The following is a 19,627-nucleotide window of genomic DNA, read 5'->3' on the forward strand; positions in this document are numbered from 1 at the left end:
ATAAAACCTAGTTTGAGATAGTGTGTGTGTGTGTGCCCAATTGTCACTTAATAGAAATTGGTATTATATTGAGTTGCTTCTTGGCTGAAAGAATCCCTTTGCTGACAAATTCATTGTTTTGAATCTGTGATTTTCAAATTGTGATTTGTGACCTTCCTCTAGAAGATCTAGGGTGGTTTATGAGTGACAGTATCTGAAGTGACTTAGTCATTTGCCATTTGTTTTAAATATAAAAACGCTGTTTCACTGTTAATTTTTTAAGTTAAAAAAAAAAAGGCTTAGTTTTTCTCCCTCCTCTTCCCTAAATATAGGTGATAGTAAAGTTATCATTTTCTATCTCTGCCTAAGTTCTTAGAACTGAGGGAAAAATTGAGAATCTTAAGGGTAGGGACCTATATATCTTGATAAATCACCATTATGTTTACAGTGCCTAGTATAGTAGGGTTACAATATTTACTGGTTGTCTTAGAGTTCTGAGTTTATTTTAGGGATTGGATCTTCCATGGATACTAGGTTTCAAGTACTAATGTGTTCAGAAGATTCAGTTAGAGGTAGTTTCAAAATAAAATTTTTATTTATACTTTATTATTGATAATTGATCTTTATTCAGATGAGAAGCCTTTTCCAAATAGTGTCATTTTATGAGAGATGATTAATCAGAAGCAGTGTAGAGTTTGGACTCTAGCGATAGGATCTGAGTTTGAGTCTAGGTTATGGCATTTAGTAGCCTGGTAATCTTAGATACTTAATTTAACATTTCTAAGCCTCAATTTCTTCTTCTGTAAAATGGACGTAATAATGGTACCATCTTCATAGGGCCATTGTGAGGCCTAAATGTGATAAAACATTTATTTCGCACATAGATATCACACACTAACACTGTCATTTAGACTTCGTTCCAGTTAAACTGCACAATACTATTTTTGAAACCCATTTCATAAATTTTAAGAAAATGAGGTATATGTTAACCTCTGGGGACTTAATGCTGTTGTTAAATTAGAAACACTTAAATGCTATAATTATATACATTTTATAGTAACTCAAGGAGAATACTTTGCACAGAGGTGTTCTATTGAATTAAATGTACTGTAATTATAAAATTAATTTGGCGTAGAAACATGTTTCTTGAAAAAAATCTCAGTTTTCAGGCATTACAGAAAAGCAATGTAGGATACAAAAGTTATTTAAGTGGTTATTCTATTTAAACGATCATATAAATTAATTTGTCTTTTTTAGAGTTAAGGGGAAGATTATAGTTATTTCCTTGATTCATTTTTGTTCTTCTTTGGCAAGAACTTGTTTAAGAAATTGGTATGTTTTTATCACAGTCTGTTATCTTGATGATGTCTGTATCACTCTTGTTATATTTGCAAGTATGTAGTTAGACTATGTCTGCAGTGACAGATTTTGATGATATTATTAAATCGACTAATCAATTCCATAAAACATATTTTAAGCTCATCATTGAATTGACTACTGCTTCTTTTATGTGTTGACAGATTTATAAATGTACATTCATTACAAGTTAACTTTGTTTAGAGCAGACATTGTGATTTTATTGGACAAAATATAATAGTGTGTGTGTGTGTGTGTATGTAGGTGTGTGTGTATATATATATATAGATATATATATATAATTCTAGGCGTGATATTTGGTTTTAGACTTGATTTTTGTTAGGGCGAAAGGTAGATTCTAATGTGTTTCACCTTTCTAATATTCTAGTGAACTTTTATTATATGGGATCATTTAAGTTTGTTTGTTTTCCACATGAGAATGAAGTAGTACTCTTTATGGATAATCCTTTGCAATTACTCTGATTTTCTTGAGTCTAAATGTACATTTAAAAACTTTTTAATGTTTCTGAAATCGGAATGCATCTTACTATTGATGTGCACAATCATTTAATTGAGGGAGTCTTAAAAAATCAGTGGTCTCTTAGAATCACAGATACATAGTACAGTTGACCCTTGAACAGCATAGGTTTGTACTGCACAAGTCCACTTAAATGCAGATTTTTTTTCCAATAAATACTTGCACTGTTTTTGTCCTGAAGTTGGAAGTTGGGAATTTGGAAGGCCAGCTGTGTGTATTTATTTATGCTATTTTATATAGGGACTTAAGCATCCACAGATTTTGATATACAAGGGGTGGTTCTGGAACCAGTTCTCTGTGGATACCAAGTATAGTTAAGTTATGGAGAGTCAAAATACATGAATTTTCGACTGTGAGGTAGTGGATGCCCCTAACCTCAGTGTCGTTCAAAGGTCAACTCTATGTACAGTAGTTCCCCCTTATCTGCGGTTTCACTTTCCACAGTTTCAATTACCTGTAGTCAACTGCAGTCTGAAAATATTATATAAAAAATTTCAGAAATAAACAGTTCACAAATTTTAAATTGCATGTTGTTCTGAGTAGTATAATGAAATCTTAATCCTGCCTGGGATGTTAATCATCCTTTTGTCCATCATGTCCATGCTGTCTGCTTCCTGCCCATTAGCCATCTCAGTTATTAGATTGACTGCCATAGTATTGCAGTGTTTGGGTTCAGGTAACCCTTATTTTACTTAATGAAGGCCACAAAGGTAAGAATGGAGATGCTGGCAATTCAGATATGCCAAGGAGAAGCCATGAAAGAGCTTCCTTAAGTGAAAAGGTGAACGTTTTCAGCTTAAAAGGAAAAGATCATATGTGGAGGTTAAGACCTAGGGTAAGAACTAATCTACCTGTAACACTGCCCAGTTTATAAATTAAACTTTATCATAGGTTTATAGGAAAAACTTTGTACATGTGGAGATTTCAGGCATCCACTGGGGGTCTTAGACTGTATCCCCTATGGATAATGGCAAGGGTGGGGTGGGTTTTGGGGGACTACTACTGTATCACCATTCAGAATTAAACTCTAGGCTTATTATTTTCAATGGCTCTGTGTTTTCTGAGTTAATTCAGAGACTAGTATAAGATTTAAAATTTTTTAGTAATTAGTTGCAAATTTCTTCTTGAGACTAAGTTCATTTTGGGAGGTTTGACCAGTTGATTCAGTTGCTTAGAATAGGGGTTCTCAGGTGACTGAGGAATGCAGTCCACAGGGGCATATAGGAAAATCATCTAGGTGGTGCAATGTAGGAAGGGCCAAGAAAGCACCTTTGCAAATCTCCATGCCTATATTATGTTTGGATCTGAGTGAATTGTTGAATTTTCTTTAACCTAAAATATGTGTTTTAAACATGTCACTACATATACACTGCTTCATTTTTCTGAATAATCCAATAAGTTGATGTTAAAACAAGTGCTCATATTGTCTCCATTTTGTATAATTTTGGTCCCATATTCTTCAATTAAGTCTGAATGAACCAGGATTGTTATTCCCCCATCATTCCCCTTTCTTTTTAGCAAATGGCAGTCACATGCAGTACTCTTAAACGTCCTGGGTAGAGGTATTAGGTGAAGTCTTAGAGGTTTAGTCTGTCCTTTGCTTCTGACTTATTTTAGTAACTATGTGCAGTTGCTGAATTCTGTATCATGATAACCAAGAAGTGGCATTGCCAGGTGGAAATTGGAAATTTAGGCAATTATCGAGTTGATTTATGTCTAAAGAAATAAATTTGTCTTAAAAAGTCTGATAAAGAAAGAGGTCTTTTTGTTCGTTTGACTTAGCAAGGTAATTGCCTTTCACCTTACCAGTTTACAATAACTAGCCTTAGTTTCTTTATCTTTTAAATGGGGACTGATAAAACAGTAATACTCAGAGAATTCTGTGAGATTTATTTAATGCACTCTTAATAGTGTAAGATCATCACGTGAAAGGTACCCTGTAAGTGTGAATTATTGATGCTTTCTCATTCCTTCTTGCTCTAAGGGACAGTGCCTGAAATAGCTACCTTCCTTACCCCACAAGTCAAGACTGAGAAACAATATATACTATGATCACAACTTTTAAGATAGAATTGAATTGCTGTCATTGAAAACAGCAGGACATCTTGCACCCGTTTAAGTAGCGTAATTTTTTTTTTTTTTTTGTCATGAGAAATGCAACCATTTTTAGGTAACAGTGGCTCAAAATGTAATATATTGACTCACTGTTCAGAGTGTATCAGCTTTTTGTATTGAATAATTAGATTTGGAATTATAGACATCTGGAGGGGTTCAAGTTCCAGTATAGAAATCTATGGCAGCAAATTGTGATATATCAATTCCTTTAAGCCAAAAGGGACAGTACAAGTGTAAAGCAAGATGACTTATTTGAGAGATCCCAATGAAATTCTTTTATGTTAAAAATAGTTTTCTCTGACAGTTAGAGCATGTTCTTTTGAATACTTTTTCTTTTGGTCCTCTTAGTTTTAAAAATAACTTGTAAAAGTTATTCATGTTCTGGTAACAAATTAAAAAGTACAGACATTTCTAATGGAAAGCAATAGTTTTCTGTCCAAACACCCTCCCTATCCAAATTTTATTCCCTTGAACAAATTCTTTTAGCTGTCTCTGGTTTTAGTCCTTCTATTGGTTTTCTGCAGAACTCTAAACAATATACTTATATCTATTTGTTGAATTGTTATCATAAATATCTTTTGACTTTTTGCTATGAAATTTGAGAATGTAGCTTGTTTACGTACTCTGTTCCCTTCTCTCAGTTAATGATAGTTACATTAAAAAAAATATTGGTTGTCTTTCTAAACTAAATACTATATTTAAGCCATTATTTCTTATTCCTTCAAATTTCAAAAGCATTTCTTAGTTCCCTGCTTTGTAAAATGGGGATAGTAATATCTTCATTCTTTTGTCTACTCACACCCATTCTCCATCCACTTTTCACTTATTTCTATTAGCTACACTTAATTTTACATCTTTAAGATTAATAACATTTAAATTGTGTAGTGCAACTACAACCTATCTTCTCTGTTTTATTTATAAGACTAATAAATTGTCTGAACATTTACTATATTTAAATATTCAGTGCCAGACCAAAAGGATGTTAGGATTAGGTTTTCTTCAAGTCTGATGTCACGATCTCTAGGCTACTCAGTGAGTCAGCATTTAGGCAAAATATATCAGTTCTCTTTTCTTTTCCTTAACATTTGTTACTTGATTAAAATTATTTTACTTTTTAGTTACCTTCATATTTGATCTATGATTTTCTTACAAAGGTGTTTTTCTCCTGGGATTTCTGGTTGCCTTTCTTTATCTTCCCCCTTGAATAATGTGTCTTTTTTCTATCTTTATGTACTCTGCAGCCTCCTCTTGGCAATCTCAACCTGTTTAATTTACATGCATCCACTTTGTCTTCCAGAAATAAACTGAAACTTCCCATTCATTGATGATCACCTCCTTATCTTTGCTGATTATTCCTTTTTAAATTTTCTATATCTTCTCCCAGTAGGTGGGGTCCTGAAGGAGTAGGAAGTGAATATGTGTGTGCTCGATTTACTCTCTTTAACCTGGACTTACTCATTTAGTTTTCAAGTGCCTATTTTACATTTTTTGTGTGAAATCTATAAAGGTGTTCTCCTGCATCAGATCTTTGAGATTTCCCTCATTTAATTGTGGGCCATTTGTACTTTATATGCATATAAACATCATAGCATCCATATTAGAAGGAAATCATATGTTTTAAAGATAAAAGAGGTCATGGACTTTGTCCTAGTTAACCTCTTCATTTTATAGGACAGAAAGTTGAGGGTAAATGAGAGAGCAGGTGTGAGCAGTCTGTTTACCCAAAGACTCTCAGTTAATGGCATGGCAGAATTAAAATGAAAGTTTTCTTAGCTTTGAATTTATTAGCCTTGTTCTACTTTAATGCCTTCCCAGCCTTGAATCACATGGCTTAGAGAAGTGAAAGTTATGTTAGTAGCCTGCAGTTCCCTTAGGAATTTGGTGCCAGTCCTTTTGGAGGAGTTTTATCTATTCTGAGAGTTCATTTGTTGTTTTACTTAGAATTAAGCTGAGAATATATGTTTTTGTTCAATTTTTGTTTTTAAGGTACTTTAGTCAGCTATCGTCCATATACTATCACAGTAATTACCAGACAGTAGGCATGGAGCAATTAGTAAATCTCATGTTTAAAAACCAAAGAAGAAGAAATGCTTGTGAGAGTTTTTCTTTTTATCTTATTTTATTTTTTTTTAACAAAGCTTGGCTTAATGCACAAATGATAGTTAAGACCTTGCTAAGTATTATCTGACAAAACAATATAGCACTGTTAGCTTTGGTGTATGTATATATCCGGGGTTAGATGCAGTTAAAAGTCAAAGTTCTCTTTTTTTCTTTGCATGAAGTTCATGTAACGACTTTAAAATGATTATTCGCATATTATTAGGATAGTCTTAGCAGAAGAAACAATGTCAAACTTGAAAGCCTCAACCTGCTCCAACCCAGAGGTTTCAGGGAGGAATACCGTATATATTTTGATAGCAGTCCCTGGACCTGTACATCAGAGAGGCCAAGTGTGGCCACAGCCAGCTGGGAGAAGCTGCCCATGCACTGCGACTAGGGGGCAGGAGGGTGGCCGGCTTCCAGGGCAGCCGCCGGACAGGGACCTGGACCTTGGAGCTGAAAAGCCTCAGCCAGCATCCTGAGGGTCCCCAGCAGGACTGAGGGACCTGTGTTTGAGCCTCAGGTGGGCATGCCACCCACCCCCACAGCGTGTTTGAGGAGCCCAGAAAAATGAGGTGTCCTGGTTGGAGTAGTCCTGTTCGGAGTAGGGGGAGTGGCGGGGTTGCTCCTTGCCTGGCACGTGTTGGAATGACATCCTGATAATTGCTTCTTCAATTGATTGAATCAGTCAGGATGCTTGGATTGAATTTAATATGATCATCTTTTCGTCCTGTGTGGGGATATTCTAGTATAAATCAAAAGTTGGAATGATCCATAGATAATGTAGCAAATGTTTTCATTTTAAGCCAGAAGTTATCAATCGTGTAATGAAGTTTTAAGTCACAGTATTGCTTCCACCAGCTATGTGCACTGAATAATGGCCAATCTTGTTACCCTTTGTAGGTTGTCAAAATCATAACAGAAATTAAGACTTTGTTGTTGTTGTATGCGATGATTTATACAACATTAATATTTCAAATTAAAAACATACAAATGGGAAATATTAGTGTAAAGGTTTAATATTTTAATGATATATTAAGAGAGTGAAGACATTTTAACATAACTTTTTTCTTTACGTTAAAGAATTCAGAAGGAACTTGCAGAAATTACGTTGGACCCTCCTCCCAACTGTAGGTAAGTACTTGTGGATTTTTATTTATTTTTATCTTTTACAGAAGTCATAATTGAATTGCTATTTTGGTGTGTAACTGTTATTGTAGTTTGGATTTAAATGACTGTGGAAGGCAGCAGTGGTGGTTGTTTCTGTGCATAAATGGAATATTTAGCAAGTATGTTTATAGTGGTAGAGGGGAGTTGCCAAAAATAGGGTAATACAACAACAATAAGATAATGAAATTTGAGGATAACAAGTATAATTATTTTTTAGTAAAAGCTGTATCGGGGTCTTAAATGATTTTTTTCATGATAGAATAACAGTGTGGCTAAAATATTTGCTTTTTGATAATTATTCAGTTATTTTGTTGCAAATTGATTTTTAAAAGTGCGGGAACATTAAACTGTTCTTCCCGATTTAATCAGTTGTGACTGAGAATAGGTGATTGGAGGCAATGATGTTAAATTTAAAATACTCATTTATGACCACATGTCATCAATTTTCTGGTCAGAGTTTACTTGTAGGAAGTAAAAATACTTGCCTGGAAATAATTAATGATCTACAAATACATAGAGGAAGAGGAGAAAAATAACCTCCAGCTTTATACTGCATCTTGGGTCTGTTGCAGTACTTGGAAGATGGCCGTTTGGATAATTTCAGACATTTCTTTCTGTTTTGATCTGAGGTAGTGTTGGAACCAGGCCAATATGGAGTTTTTATAGCTCAAATTGGTAGTCACATGGATTGAAAGTAGGAGGGCAGATTGCAGGAAAATGTTTCCAGTATTCAGTGCAGGTAGAATTTATTGTTTGGTGTGATTTCTGATTTTACCGATCTGCTTTTATCTGAAAGTAAAGATAGCAACTGTAGTTATTAATGAAAGTGAAAATTTCACAGATGGCTATATTGATAGTTGGCTAGTTGACAACTCTTTTATGTAGGACAAATTCTAATGAGGTTTATTATGTTGGTATGGTTCTTTACACGAGAGTCATAAATAGTATATAAACTTAAAGCAATGTTCAAAGGATGTTTCACTCAAATGGAACACGTTTCTTTGGTAAAACTGTTAACAGTAAGACTTTTTGTCACACTTAAGACTGTTTCAGATGGCATATCATGGTTTAGGCTTTGGTGGCCAATTCATGTAAGTGGATTGATTTACAGAAAAACTTCAGTTTGAATTAAACCTAAAATCCCTTGTTTCTTAGGGTAGTATTTGCTTTAATAGTTTGAATCTTTGCTTTTAAATAAACTCTATTTTACCCCATTATACATTATTTTTTAGCCTTTTTACAATCAAAATAAGTATATGAAATTAATTTATATACTTGCTTAAATTTGAAAACATTGTCGGCAACTAATTACTTTGTTTTAAAGAGCTTTAGTCTCATTTTTGATAGATGAAATCCACATATAATATCGTGTGATGGTTAGACTGCAACTTTGCTATCCCTTGTATTACTTTCTAATACATTAGTCTAATTTAGCTTTAATTTATTGCAGATATTAATTTAACTTAAACCAATATATCGTAAATATGCATGAAAACTTATAAGTCTGAGGAAAAGAAATTATGTAATGGTTATTATTTAAATAAAATAATTGAACCATAGTTCTATTTGAAGTAAAAAAGAAAAGTTTATAGTATTATCTGAAATTTGCAGATTTATGTTGAGCCTTAGTTAAAGATGATATTACTGGTTATGTAAGCTCTTTATAAATAAAACACATTTAAATGTAATGTTACACATAATAAGCTCTTCAGACAGTTTTAGGAAACATACATACTTTGTTGAATTCCCCCGCCCCGATTTTATTGAGATAAAATTGCCATATAGCATTGTAGCAAGGTTCAGGCATACCTTGAAGATATTGCAGGTTTGGTTCTAGAGCACTGTAGCCAGTCAGTCTTTTTGCTTGTGGAGAGTTTTCCATTCAATTAAAAAAACACATGCACACACACAAAATCTGTGAAGCTTAGTAAAGTGAAACACAGGAAAATGAGGTATCTACTTTGGTCAATTTGTTTGCTTATAGGAATTTGCAAGGAAATCTATTTAATGGTATGAAGAGTGGATAGCCAATAAGTTTGCTTTAGAAGCAAGGTTGAGGTCTATGGTACAGTGGCTTTGGCTCCTTTTATTGATCCCAAAGTAGTTGATTGGACTGGATCAGGCAGAGATAAAGATCCTCTCTACCGTCTTCATGTATGTATGTGGTGCTCCTCTTTGGCAAGCAAAGGATTCTCTATGCTGTGGCTGTTGGGGAAGTGGTGACTAGTTCTGTGTTCCCTGTATGCTTGTGCTACTTAATATAGATGTTCAATGTACTTGTTAATTGTATTACTGTTGTTTTTGGATTATTTGGTGTCGAGTATTTGATTGTAGTTTATAGTAAATGTGCCTATCTATATTTCAGTGAGAATGTGGTTACTATCTTCAGAAAGAGAAGTTAGAGCATAACTTCGTTTGGCTTATTGTTTGACATAAAGTTCATGTACATCCTAATGGCTATAAGGAATTTTAGAAGTACAGTAGATTAAAGCTATCTGCTTAATAGGAAGAGTCAAAATCCTATTTCCCTAGTATTCCTTTTATTATATATTACCTTTCCCAGTATACAGACCTCTCAAAACTCTGTCTTTTGGTTGCTTGGATAGTTGTTAGCTTGCTTTCACAGATAAAGATTATGTGTGAGGAAAACATCTGTGGGTTTACCTGTTGAGGCAATCGGAGTGGAGAAGGATTTTATCTGTTATCTTGGTGGGAGTGGGTGGATGTTGCATTCCACTTAGAATGTAGTTTATCTTTATTTTCTTGAAACTTAACAGACTAGTACAGCCCAGTTCTGTGTGTATGTCAGGTTAGAGATGAGATTTCTGAATTTTGGTGCATATCTTATGTGATGCCCAGTGAAGCAATTCTTGGAATCATATTGAAGGAACAGTGTTTAAGTATTCTGCAAGTCTGTCATTTGAACTTGTTGGAAATATAAAGTCTCCCTGAATTACATCACTCAGTGTAGATAGGTAAGTTTATGCAAGGAATTTTTAGAGGCAGCTACTGTAGTATTTAAATCTTTTTCAGGTTTCGAATGATGCTAAATATTATTTTAAAAGAGCATACACAAAATATTTGGATAATAGATCAAATCGTGCCTTATAGGGAACACATACATGCCTGTACATCTTTTAGTTTTCTTTTCACTTTTTTTGTTGTCCTTGAAGTAAAAATGTAACAACAGAGTTTTTTTTTTTTTTTTTTAAAACTAGGTTAAATCATGAGTTTTTTTTTTAAATAAAACATAAGAATTAACGTTTAAAAACAAAACTTTATAATACATCTAAGAAAGAAGTTTCTGTTCATGCAATCATAGAGTCCATAGGGACATAGGCATAGAAAATTATACATAATTTGGGTCAAATTTGGTTATATATTTGTTTTCTATAAGTAGTAGAATGTATTTTGCTTGGCCTCAGCTCCTATGATGAGTAACATATTTGACCCATAACATTGGCAAGGGCTCAGTGTGAGGTCTCTGCAGATTCATAAATGTCTTCATACTGCCAGCTGGGTTGATGGCTAGAATTGCTCACTACCTCATTGCCTTACACACCAGCTTAGCTGGATGGAGTGGGTAAAATTCATGCCATACCTTTACAGAGCTCTAACGGATAGAATTGTTGCCCCTTGTAAATGACTGTGTTGTAACCTTGAAGATTCTTCATAAATTGTCAATGCATAAGTGATATGCTAGTGTATTCATTTATATTTCCTTGAAGCTAGTGGGAAACTGGCAGCTTACTATAAAATCCTCCAAATTAAAATTAAAAATATTGTCATCCAGAGTATAACTTGTTCCTTTGTATTACAGAGAAGCTAAGTTCAGATTCTAGTATGATCTGATATTGCCCAAGTTTGCATTAGCTTTGTGAGCGTGGACATAGTACAGCAATCGCTACTGGTTTGTGAAAGAGTCTACAATAAAATGATTAGCTTTGATTTTTATTCTTGATGTAGTAATTGAGCAAGAAAAGGAAAAAATACTAAAAAGGAGGATGTAATTCATTTATACTAGTGGTTTTCACTTTTTATTGTGTTTCAAAGATCTACCTTCATTGAACACAGGCTCTGCTGCACTTTAAAAAAATTGTAACAGCTTTATTAAAATGTAAAGTGTAAAATTCAGTGGTGTTTAGTATAGTCACAGAGTTGTGTCATCATCACAATCAATTTTACAACATATTTATCACCCGCAAAAGATACACTGTATTTTTTAGCAGTCAGTGCTTCCACATTTCCTCTCAACTCTCCCACCACCCAGCCCTAAGCAACCATCAGTCTACTTTCTGACTCTATGGATTTACCTATTCTAGATATTTTGCATAAATGGAATCATACAACGTATGGTCTTTTGTGACTGGCTTCTTTCTTGTAGCATAGTGGACAGTTCCAAGTTCTCCATGGCCTTGGCAATTGTTATTGTCTGTCTTTTTGATGATAGCCGTCCGATTAGATGTGAAGCAGTATGCTATTATGGTTTTGATTTGCATTACATGATGGATAACGATGATGATTACCATCTTTTCATATGCTTATTGACCATTTTTATATCTTTTTTGAAGAAATCTCTTCAAATTCTTTGTCCATTTTTAAATTGTTTTCTTTTTGCTGTGGAGTTGTAATTGTTCTTTATTTATTTTGGATACAAGTCTTGTATCAGATATATGGTTTGCAAATATATTCTCCCATTCTTTGGATAGTTTTTCACTTTCTTAATTTGAACTTTTAAGCACAAAAGTTTTAAATTTTGGTGAAGTTCAGTTTATTATTTTCTCGCTTGTACATTTGATGTCATTTCTAAGAAACCATTGTCTAATCCAAGACTCCAAAGACTTACACCTATATTTTTCTTCTGAGAGTTTTTTAGTTTTAGTTTTTGTATTTTGGTCTCTTATCTATTTTGTATATAGTGTGAGATAGAGGTCCAATTTCATTCTGTTTCTTGTGGATATCCAATTATCTTATCACCATTTGCTGAAAAGACCATTTTCCCCATTGAATTTTCTTGATATCCGTGTTGAAAAATGAATGGATTGTAACTGTGAAGGTTTATTTCTCAATTTCTAATTTTATTCTATTGATCTCTATGTCTGTCATTTTGCCAATGCCACATAGACTTGCTTTCTGTAGCTTCGTAGTAAATTTTGAATCAGAAAACTGTAAATTCTCTTAACTGATTTACTTTTCATTGTCTTAACGAATTAGTTAAGGCACTCCCAGTATAGAAGAGGCCATGACTGGAAATATACCTAAGCATTGTCTCACCTTACTGTTGAGGAGAGATATTTAATATAGGAAAATGTATTTTCCAGATTATATTGATGGGAACAGTATGTAGAGAAAATGTGTAAATGGGTTAATGTTTTTCAAAACTATATCACAAGAACGCATTGAGAGAGAACCTGGGGACAGTGTTTACATAGGTCTGACCTCTGTAAAGAGCCACCGGTAGAACTATCTAATTATTGTCACTAGTTGTTTTCCTACTTTGGTCATTGTAGTAATATTTATATAGGATTTTTTGTTGCTTTTCAAGCATTTTTATATATGGTGTTATTTAGTCTTTTCAAACTTAGTAGGACTCCTAGGGTTAAGTAACTTGCTCAGGATTGCACAACTAGGAATGGTTGTTTCGGATTTAAACCCAGGTTTCCTGATCTTTAATCCTTTATTTTTTCACATGTGACTAGATAGTGAAATACATGTATTCAAAATTACATTTATGGCAATTTATGATTCAGTTAAGGAAAAAATAAATCAGCATGCAAAGTAATCCAAAATATCATTTGTACTATTTGGCTTGTATTACTGAATTCCATGAGACAATATTTAGCTGGAACCTTTTAAAAACTAATCTTTCGAGTATAGTGATTTCTACCACACTCCCTTGTGTGTGTGTGTTTGTGTATATACGTTAACATTATTATCGGCACTCTTCTGGTAAAGGATTTCTTTACATTTGACAATTCCTGACTCAGTTTGCAGATATCTACTCTCTTAATGCCACATTGACCCTTTTCTGTTACTCACCTTGATTCTAGGTCATGCTCCCCTACGATACCCTTTAGTATTTATTGAGGGCTTAATATTAGATCTGTGCTAGAAGATACGCAGGTATAGTTCGTAATCCTTAAAGATGAGGTTACAACTAATTGATACATGTAACATAGATACTTAGAAAACCAAGAGTAGGAGAATGATGGTACTAGTTATTGGTAGAAACTCCCAATATCTATGACTTCTGCGAATCTTAAAATTGATCTTTTTATTTTAGCTGTCTGGAAGCTAATACCCTTATTTAACTTTTTGACTTTAGTAATTTACCTGCATTTTGTGTAGAAATCTTAACTTTTTCTATTTTCTTAATCTTTCCCCCATTTTTATATTGATACCTTCATTTTGTACTTTTATACTACATAAAATTTTTAAGTTGCCTCAGTGTCTTTTTGGAGCAAGGCAGATTATTAGTACATAAACAGTGTGAATAACTGAAAGGTGATATAAATGTATTGGTTAGCAGAATGTTGGAATGCCTCTTATGAAGAGTTGTTAACATGATAAAAGTTAAATGTACATCGAGGGTTTATGTTATATAGGATGCTGGATTTTTCATATCCATTTCTCCTTTCCTTAGTACAGATAATTGAGGAATATTTTTTATTCACTCCTTACTAGTTTTTTTTTTTTTTAATTTTAACTCTGTTGCTGAAGTATTGAGTGGTTTTGCATGGACTTTACAAAGACAAAAATGTCTTAAAATAACATATGAGATGCACACAGTGGTTAGAACAGCTAAAGAATTGTTTGGAATATCCCTTGCAGGTTGGATTGCTGAAGAGTTGGAGTATGTACACAGTGTGACAGGGAATGAGAAAGCATGGTCTTACCTTATATTCCATTGGCATTTCAAAGTTTCAGGCTTGTTTTTCTCATTTTTGTATCTTTTATGTAATATTTAAGGTGCACTTCTTCATCACTGCCAAGAGTATATGTACAATTTTTCTTTTTGCCTTTACCTTGAGGCTGGCTTTTCTCCTGAGGTACAACTAACATAGAACCTTAAGGGGCCATTACTTTAGATGGGGAACTTCAGTTGTAATTGTTTGTTGTCATGTACTTTTATTTCAAAACTGCACTTGGGGAAGACATACTATCTTAATAAAATCACCAGAAGCGTTCCTTACTTTCTTATTTCAAAATGTTACTTTTTTACATCTGCCTTTAACCATAGATTTAAGAATGTTTATATCATAATAAAAGAAAATGTTAAGTGATGAAGTGAGTTTAGTGCCCATTACTTGTGGTCTTTGATATATTAATTCTTTTTTTCTATTCTTTGTTGCTTTAAAAACAGTACATGAATGTGTCTTAAAAAAACATATATTAAATGATCACACTGGGATTATATTTTATAATAGCAACAGAACATTTTATCACTTGTTTTAGTTTGCCTAGTTTTATAACTGGTTATTATTTCAGATTTATTACTTCAACACGTTAGATAGAAAGTGTCATATTTTAGATATAAAGTGTCATACTTTCTAACATGTAATATTTTAATTCCCTTAGCTGTTTTATCTTTTAAGATGTCCTGAAAACTGTATTTTTTAGCACATCCAAAGTATTTCTTTATAGTTATGATTACATTCATTGACTTAAATATCTTTTATCAACTAAATGTTATTGCAAATAACAAGTAAAACTTTTCTTAGTATATTTTATTTTGAGAACAATGAAAAATTTTGATTTTTAAATCTGTGCTGTAAGAGTTTGCTTTTTGCTTTTTTTTTTTTTTTTTTTGTAAATGTTCATTGATAACTATTTAGAATAGCTACATACTTTTGGCACTTACTGGGATGCCTTTAAAGGTATATCTAAATCCAGATTTGTATAGAGGCAAAACCTTATTCTAAAATGTATAACAGACCTAGGCAAAACCATAAGCTAAAATAGCTTTTCTGTTCACACCTACCCCTTGATTTATGTGGATTATCTGTTCCATGCATCTTTTTTCATCTTTTTTTAATGTGGAAGAAAACCGTGTAAAAAGAGTCCGGTCCACCAGTAAGAAAAAAATTCTAAATAGGCTGATATAAGTATAAAAATATTTGCTTCACATATTTTCACAAAAATATGCTAATGAAAATTCAGAAAAACCAAAATAAATTTTATTTGCTGTTGGTGTCTGTGCCGTAATCTAAAGCTATCAACCTTCTGTTTTTAATTGGTACAAAGTCACTATCATCATTGTTTGGAATATTTGGAAGTACTACTTCAGTTTCATTATTTGTGTTTATGTTTTTGGATGATCTTTTCCAATCTCATCTTTTGCTAAGTTTTCATAAATTCTTCAATATTGAAAAATTCATTTTTTTTTACCTCTATAGGTATGTCTCTTTTAAAATTGAGTGAAAACAGTTTATATAATATTGGTTACTTGTGTTTATTTACACTTAGTTGTGATGTGTTATCTTTAATGCTAGTGATGTAATCACAAAGTAATATGCACATGTTACAAGTATCTTTAATTGAATTATGACACAACTAGTGTGTCAATTCCTACAGCTCTCTATCCAGTGATTTAACATTGTTAAATTAGTTTCAGCTGTTACTGACCTCAGCCCAACACTTTTCAAATGTTCCAGTGATAATTGTGTGTTAGTGAGTATTAGTTCTTTTACATTGCTGAATTAAGCTATTTTATAGAAAAAGTAATCACCAATAATGGAAATGAAAAAGAACTCTGTAAAATGAGACTGTGTAAGTGGAAACCACATATAAAAAGTCCACTTAAACGGGGAAAATATTTACTGCATAAAAAAAAACAAACATGTAAAAAAATAATACTGTGTAAACTGGATGGATGTATAGCAGATAGACTCTCTCTTTCCCCACTCTTGCCTACGTGGAAGATGAAGCCTAGCAATAATTTGAAGCAACCTAAAGGAGGGCTAGAACTCTCATACCAGAGCCAAGGTTCTTGCCTTGGCACCTGCTCTTCCCTCTACCTAGAATCCAGTGCCTCTCCTCTCCTATATCCCACTATTGTCAGTTCTTCTGATGCTCCATATTACAGCTATTTAACCTTTTTAACCCACTGAGTGAGAAGAACTCTTTCTTTAACCTCTATATTTCAAATCTCAGCATTCAGTACATACAGTATTACAGAGGTTGGAAGACAGGCTTAGAGAAATTAAGTAACTTGTCAAAGGTCACACAGCGAGTAGGTGGCACAGCTAGGATTTCAATCTTGGTGTTTCAGACTGTAGAGCTCCAGTGTTTTGAGACTTTGCTATGCTTTCTTCAATTTGCAAAATAGGCGAATCAATCTAGAATAGCCCTGCCTCAGTGGAATTTTCTGTTGTGATGAAAGTGTTCTATATCGGTGTTATCCAACACAGTATCTACTAGCTACGTGCAGTTACTTAGTATTTGAAAGGAGGCTAGTCCAACTGAGTAAATGAATTTCCGTTTTTACTTTAATTTAGTTTTAGATAGCCATATGCGACTAGTGACTTGTATTGCACAGCACAGATCTAGAAAAATAATGACTTCTCAAGCTTAAATTTATGCTTTATTTCTGTTTCAGGTAAGAGTAAACTACCAGGCCATTTTGCGCTTTTTAAATTATGCTTTTAGTTATGTAATTATCCTGCATAAGTATATACATACATACATGACTACATACTTGTAGTTATATATTTATTTGTCTTCCCACTCCCTTCCCACTAACCACCATTATAGTCTCAAAGTCAGGGACTTGTAAATCTTATTTTTAGGCTCTTATAAATATTAAAATTATAAGTTGGTTAAATATTTTTAACTTCTTAACAAAATGAAAGTGATATTGCAAACCATTTTTAGATAGACTCATAGGATATTGAAACTAGAAAGATTATGGTTTGACACTTTTCTCCAGCCCAGAGAGAAAATGGGACTTTCCCAAGACATACAGTTTAATGAAAAAGACAGGAGTAGCATTCAGTTCTAATAGTTCAGTGTGTTGTTTATTTCATTGAGAAAATGGATGCATTTTGTACACTTAAAAAATTTAGGTACAATTAATATAAACAAAGCAAATTGGAATTATTATTTGTGATCGTGAAGTACATTTGAAAGAATTTGGAGTTATTTTGTCTGGAAACGTGAGGCAGGTATAATAGCTGTGTTTAACTGTTTTCAGAGCCTTAAATGGAAGAGAGATTAATCTTATTCTGTGTGATTTCAGGGAGTAGAACTAGCACTACTATGTTAAATTAGAAGGAAACCATTTTCTTCTTGATGTAAGGGCTTCATCTTCAGTCAGAGCTGTCCAGAGAAATAATGGGTGACTTCAGGAGCAAACATGTGCCCCATCTCTGGAGGAATTAAAAATGAACCTGTTTGCTTATTTCAGAGGTTTTTCTGGTACCAGATGTTAAGTAGTACTAGAATGGTATTTCCAAGTTGTTGGAACCTGCGCAAACGATGTATATTTTTATCAGTTTTTGTCTTCTTCATCCATAGATTGTGACTTATTTTTCCTTTCTTATTTGCCCTTTTGGAGCCATAGTATGTAATTTATATAGTTTATTGGCCCGACTATTTGAAGCAGCTTGTTTGTTATCAGTTTCATATCTGAATTAATAAATGAGGCTTTTATTTCCTTCCGTACTCATAACTTTTAAATTTATAAGAAAAGGATTATATATGAACAACACGAAGAGATAAGAGCCTGGTGTGGGGTTTAGGCATGTAAATAATCTTCAGTTGATAGGTCCAAGATTATTAAATGTTGTTTCATAAACTTATCTGATTTAGTCAAGAAATAGAAATATTACTGTTAATATCAATAAAGTTGAGTTAATCATGTAATGCAAATCTTTCAAGTGTTCACTTGGTGAGTATAGGTACCTTCAAGTCTTTTAAACTATGTAACAAAGTGTTTGGAATCCTCATTGGCTTCCTCGTCCTCCCTTTGGTTCTAGAAAAAATATTTGCATCCTTATGGTTTATTTGGGATGTGTCACTTCTGACATGAATGTTCCCTGTGTCAAGATATTTTAGGATTAAAAGAAAATTAAAGAAACTACCACTGTTCTTTACACATACTTGTTTCATATATGATCTTACTGATATAGAGGCATTTATTTAAAAACTTTTCTTCAACATTAGGAAAAGATAACTGTCGTTTTTGTAGGCCAGGACAAAATTATGTGGCCTAATGTATCAGAGCAGAATGACCTGAGACCTGAATACAAATGGCGAACTAGAAGAAGGTGACAAATTCAGCCGCAAGTGCTGGAGGAAAACCCTTGCTCTACGGTAGAGTTTTTGACAGTGGCAAAACTGCTTATTGCTTTAAACAGACATTTTGGTTTTAGGCTCAACTTAACAAATAAATGGAGCCCAATATGTGCAGTCTTTGGATTCCAGGCGACCTGGTAGTAGAAGGATGGGTCTGTAAGAAGGAGACTGGCATGAGCCTGAGCCTGAGCCTGAGCCTGAGCCTGAGCCTGAGCCTGCTGAGTTGGGGAAAGAAGGTCTAGAATCTGAGGAAGTAGAACTCTATGGATTTGGGAGTCAGACCCCCTTGACTCAGGTAGAACAGGATAGGATAGGAGTGTTCTGTCTTTCTCCATTCTTTATATCACATTCTCCAATGTAAGATACAAGATTTGCCTTCCTAGCTAAGTTCTTGTGCATCACTTCGTTAAATGCCCTGCAACAACCTGGTTTGTAAATGATATTCAACTGTGTTATGACTCTGCTTTGTGAACAACTGGGATTTGAGGTAGGTGAAAGGGACAGATAAGTTTTAAGAAAAGCAAAGGAATTAAATTAACTATCCTGTTGTATTGGTTTCAAACTCTTTAGAAATTTTTAGAGTTTATATAATAGATATTTGGTCTTGGATGATTTCTTAGTACATTGTGACAGATCCTTGTGCATTATACTCTAAGTATGAGTGGATATATTAGCACTTCTGGCACTATTCAAATGTCTTGGACTGTGTGTCCAAGTGGCTTTCGTTATTGCAGTACCAAAAGAGCTTTATTATAAGTTAACTTTGCCTAAAAGATTAAAATGGACCCCAAATACAACATTAGAAGTAGCCTCCAATATTTGTATAACAGACTTACTTGTTTTTAATTATTTTCATTAGTGAGAAATTGTTAATAATTCACTATGTAGTGTATGGCAGCATTCCCCAACCTTTTTGGTGCTCCTATGAGAATCTAATGCCTAATAATCTGAGGGGGAGCTGAGGCAGTGATGCTAAGGCTGGAGAGTGGCCGCAAATGCAGATGAAGCTTCACTCGCTTGCCTGCTGTTCGTCTCCTGCTGTGTGGTCCCATTCCTAACAGGCTTTGGACCGGT

General features: G+C 33.6%; 1 protein-coding gene across 2 annotated transcripts in view; it reads left to right on the plus strand.

Moving 5' to 3' along the window:
• UBE2E2 (ubiquitin conjugating enzyme E2 E2) overlaps window positions 1–19,627 on the plus strand; it is a 286,680-nt gene that overhangs the window by 7,179 nt on the left and 259,874 nt on the right. For both annotated transcript variants that reach the window (XM_036218989.1, XM_036218990.1), the window contains exon 3: window positions 7,172–7,222. In XM_036218989.1, the coding sequence (XP_036074882.1) occupies window positions 7,172–7,222 (51 nt within the window). The remainder of the gene's footprint in view (window positions 1–7,171; window positions 7,223–19,627) is intronic.

The sequence above is a fragment of the Rousettus aegyptiacus genome, unplaced genomic scaffold (assembly GCF_014176215.1).
Source record: "Rousettus aegyptiacus isolate mRouAeg1 unplaced genomic scaffold, mRouAeg1.p scaffold_m13_p_4, whole genome shotgun sequence".
Classification (NCBI taxonomy): domain Eukaryota; kingdom Metazoa; phylum Chordata; class Mammalia; order Chiroptera; family Pteropodidae; genus Rousettus; species Rousettus aegyptiacus.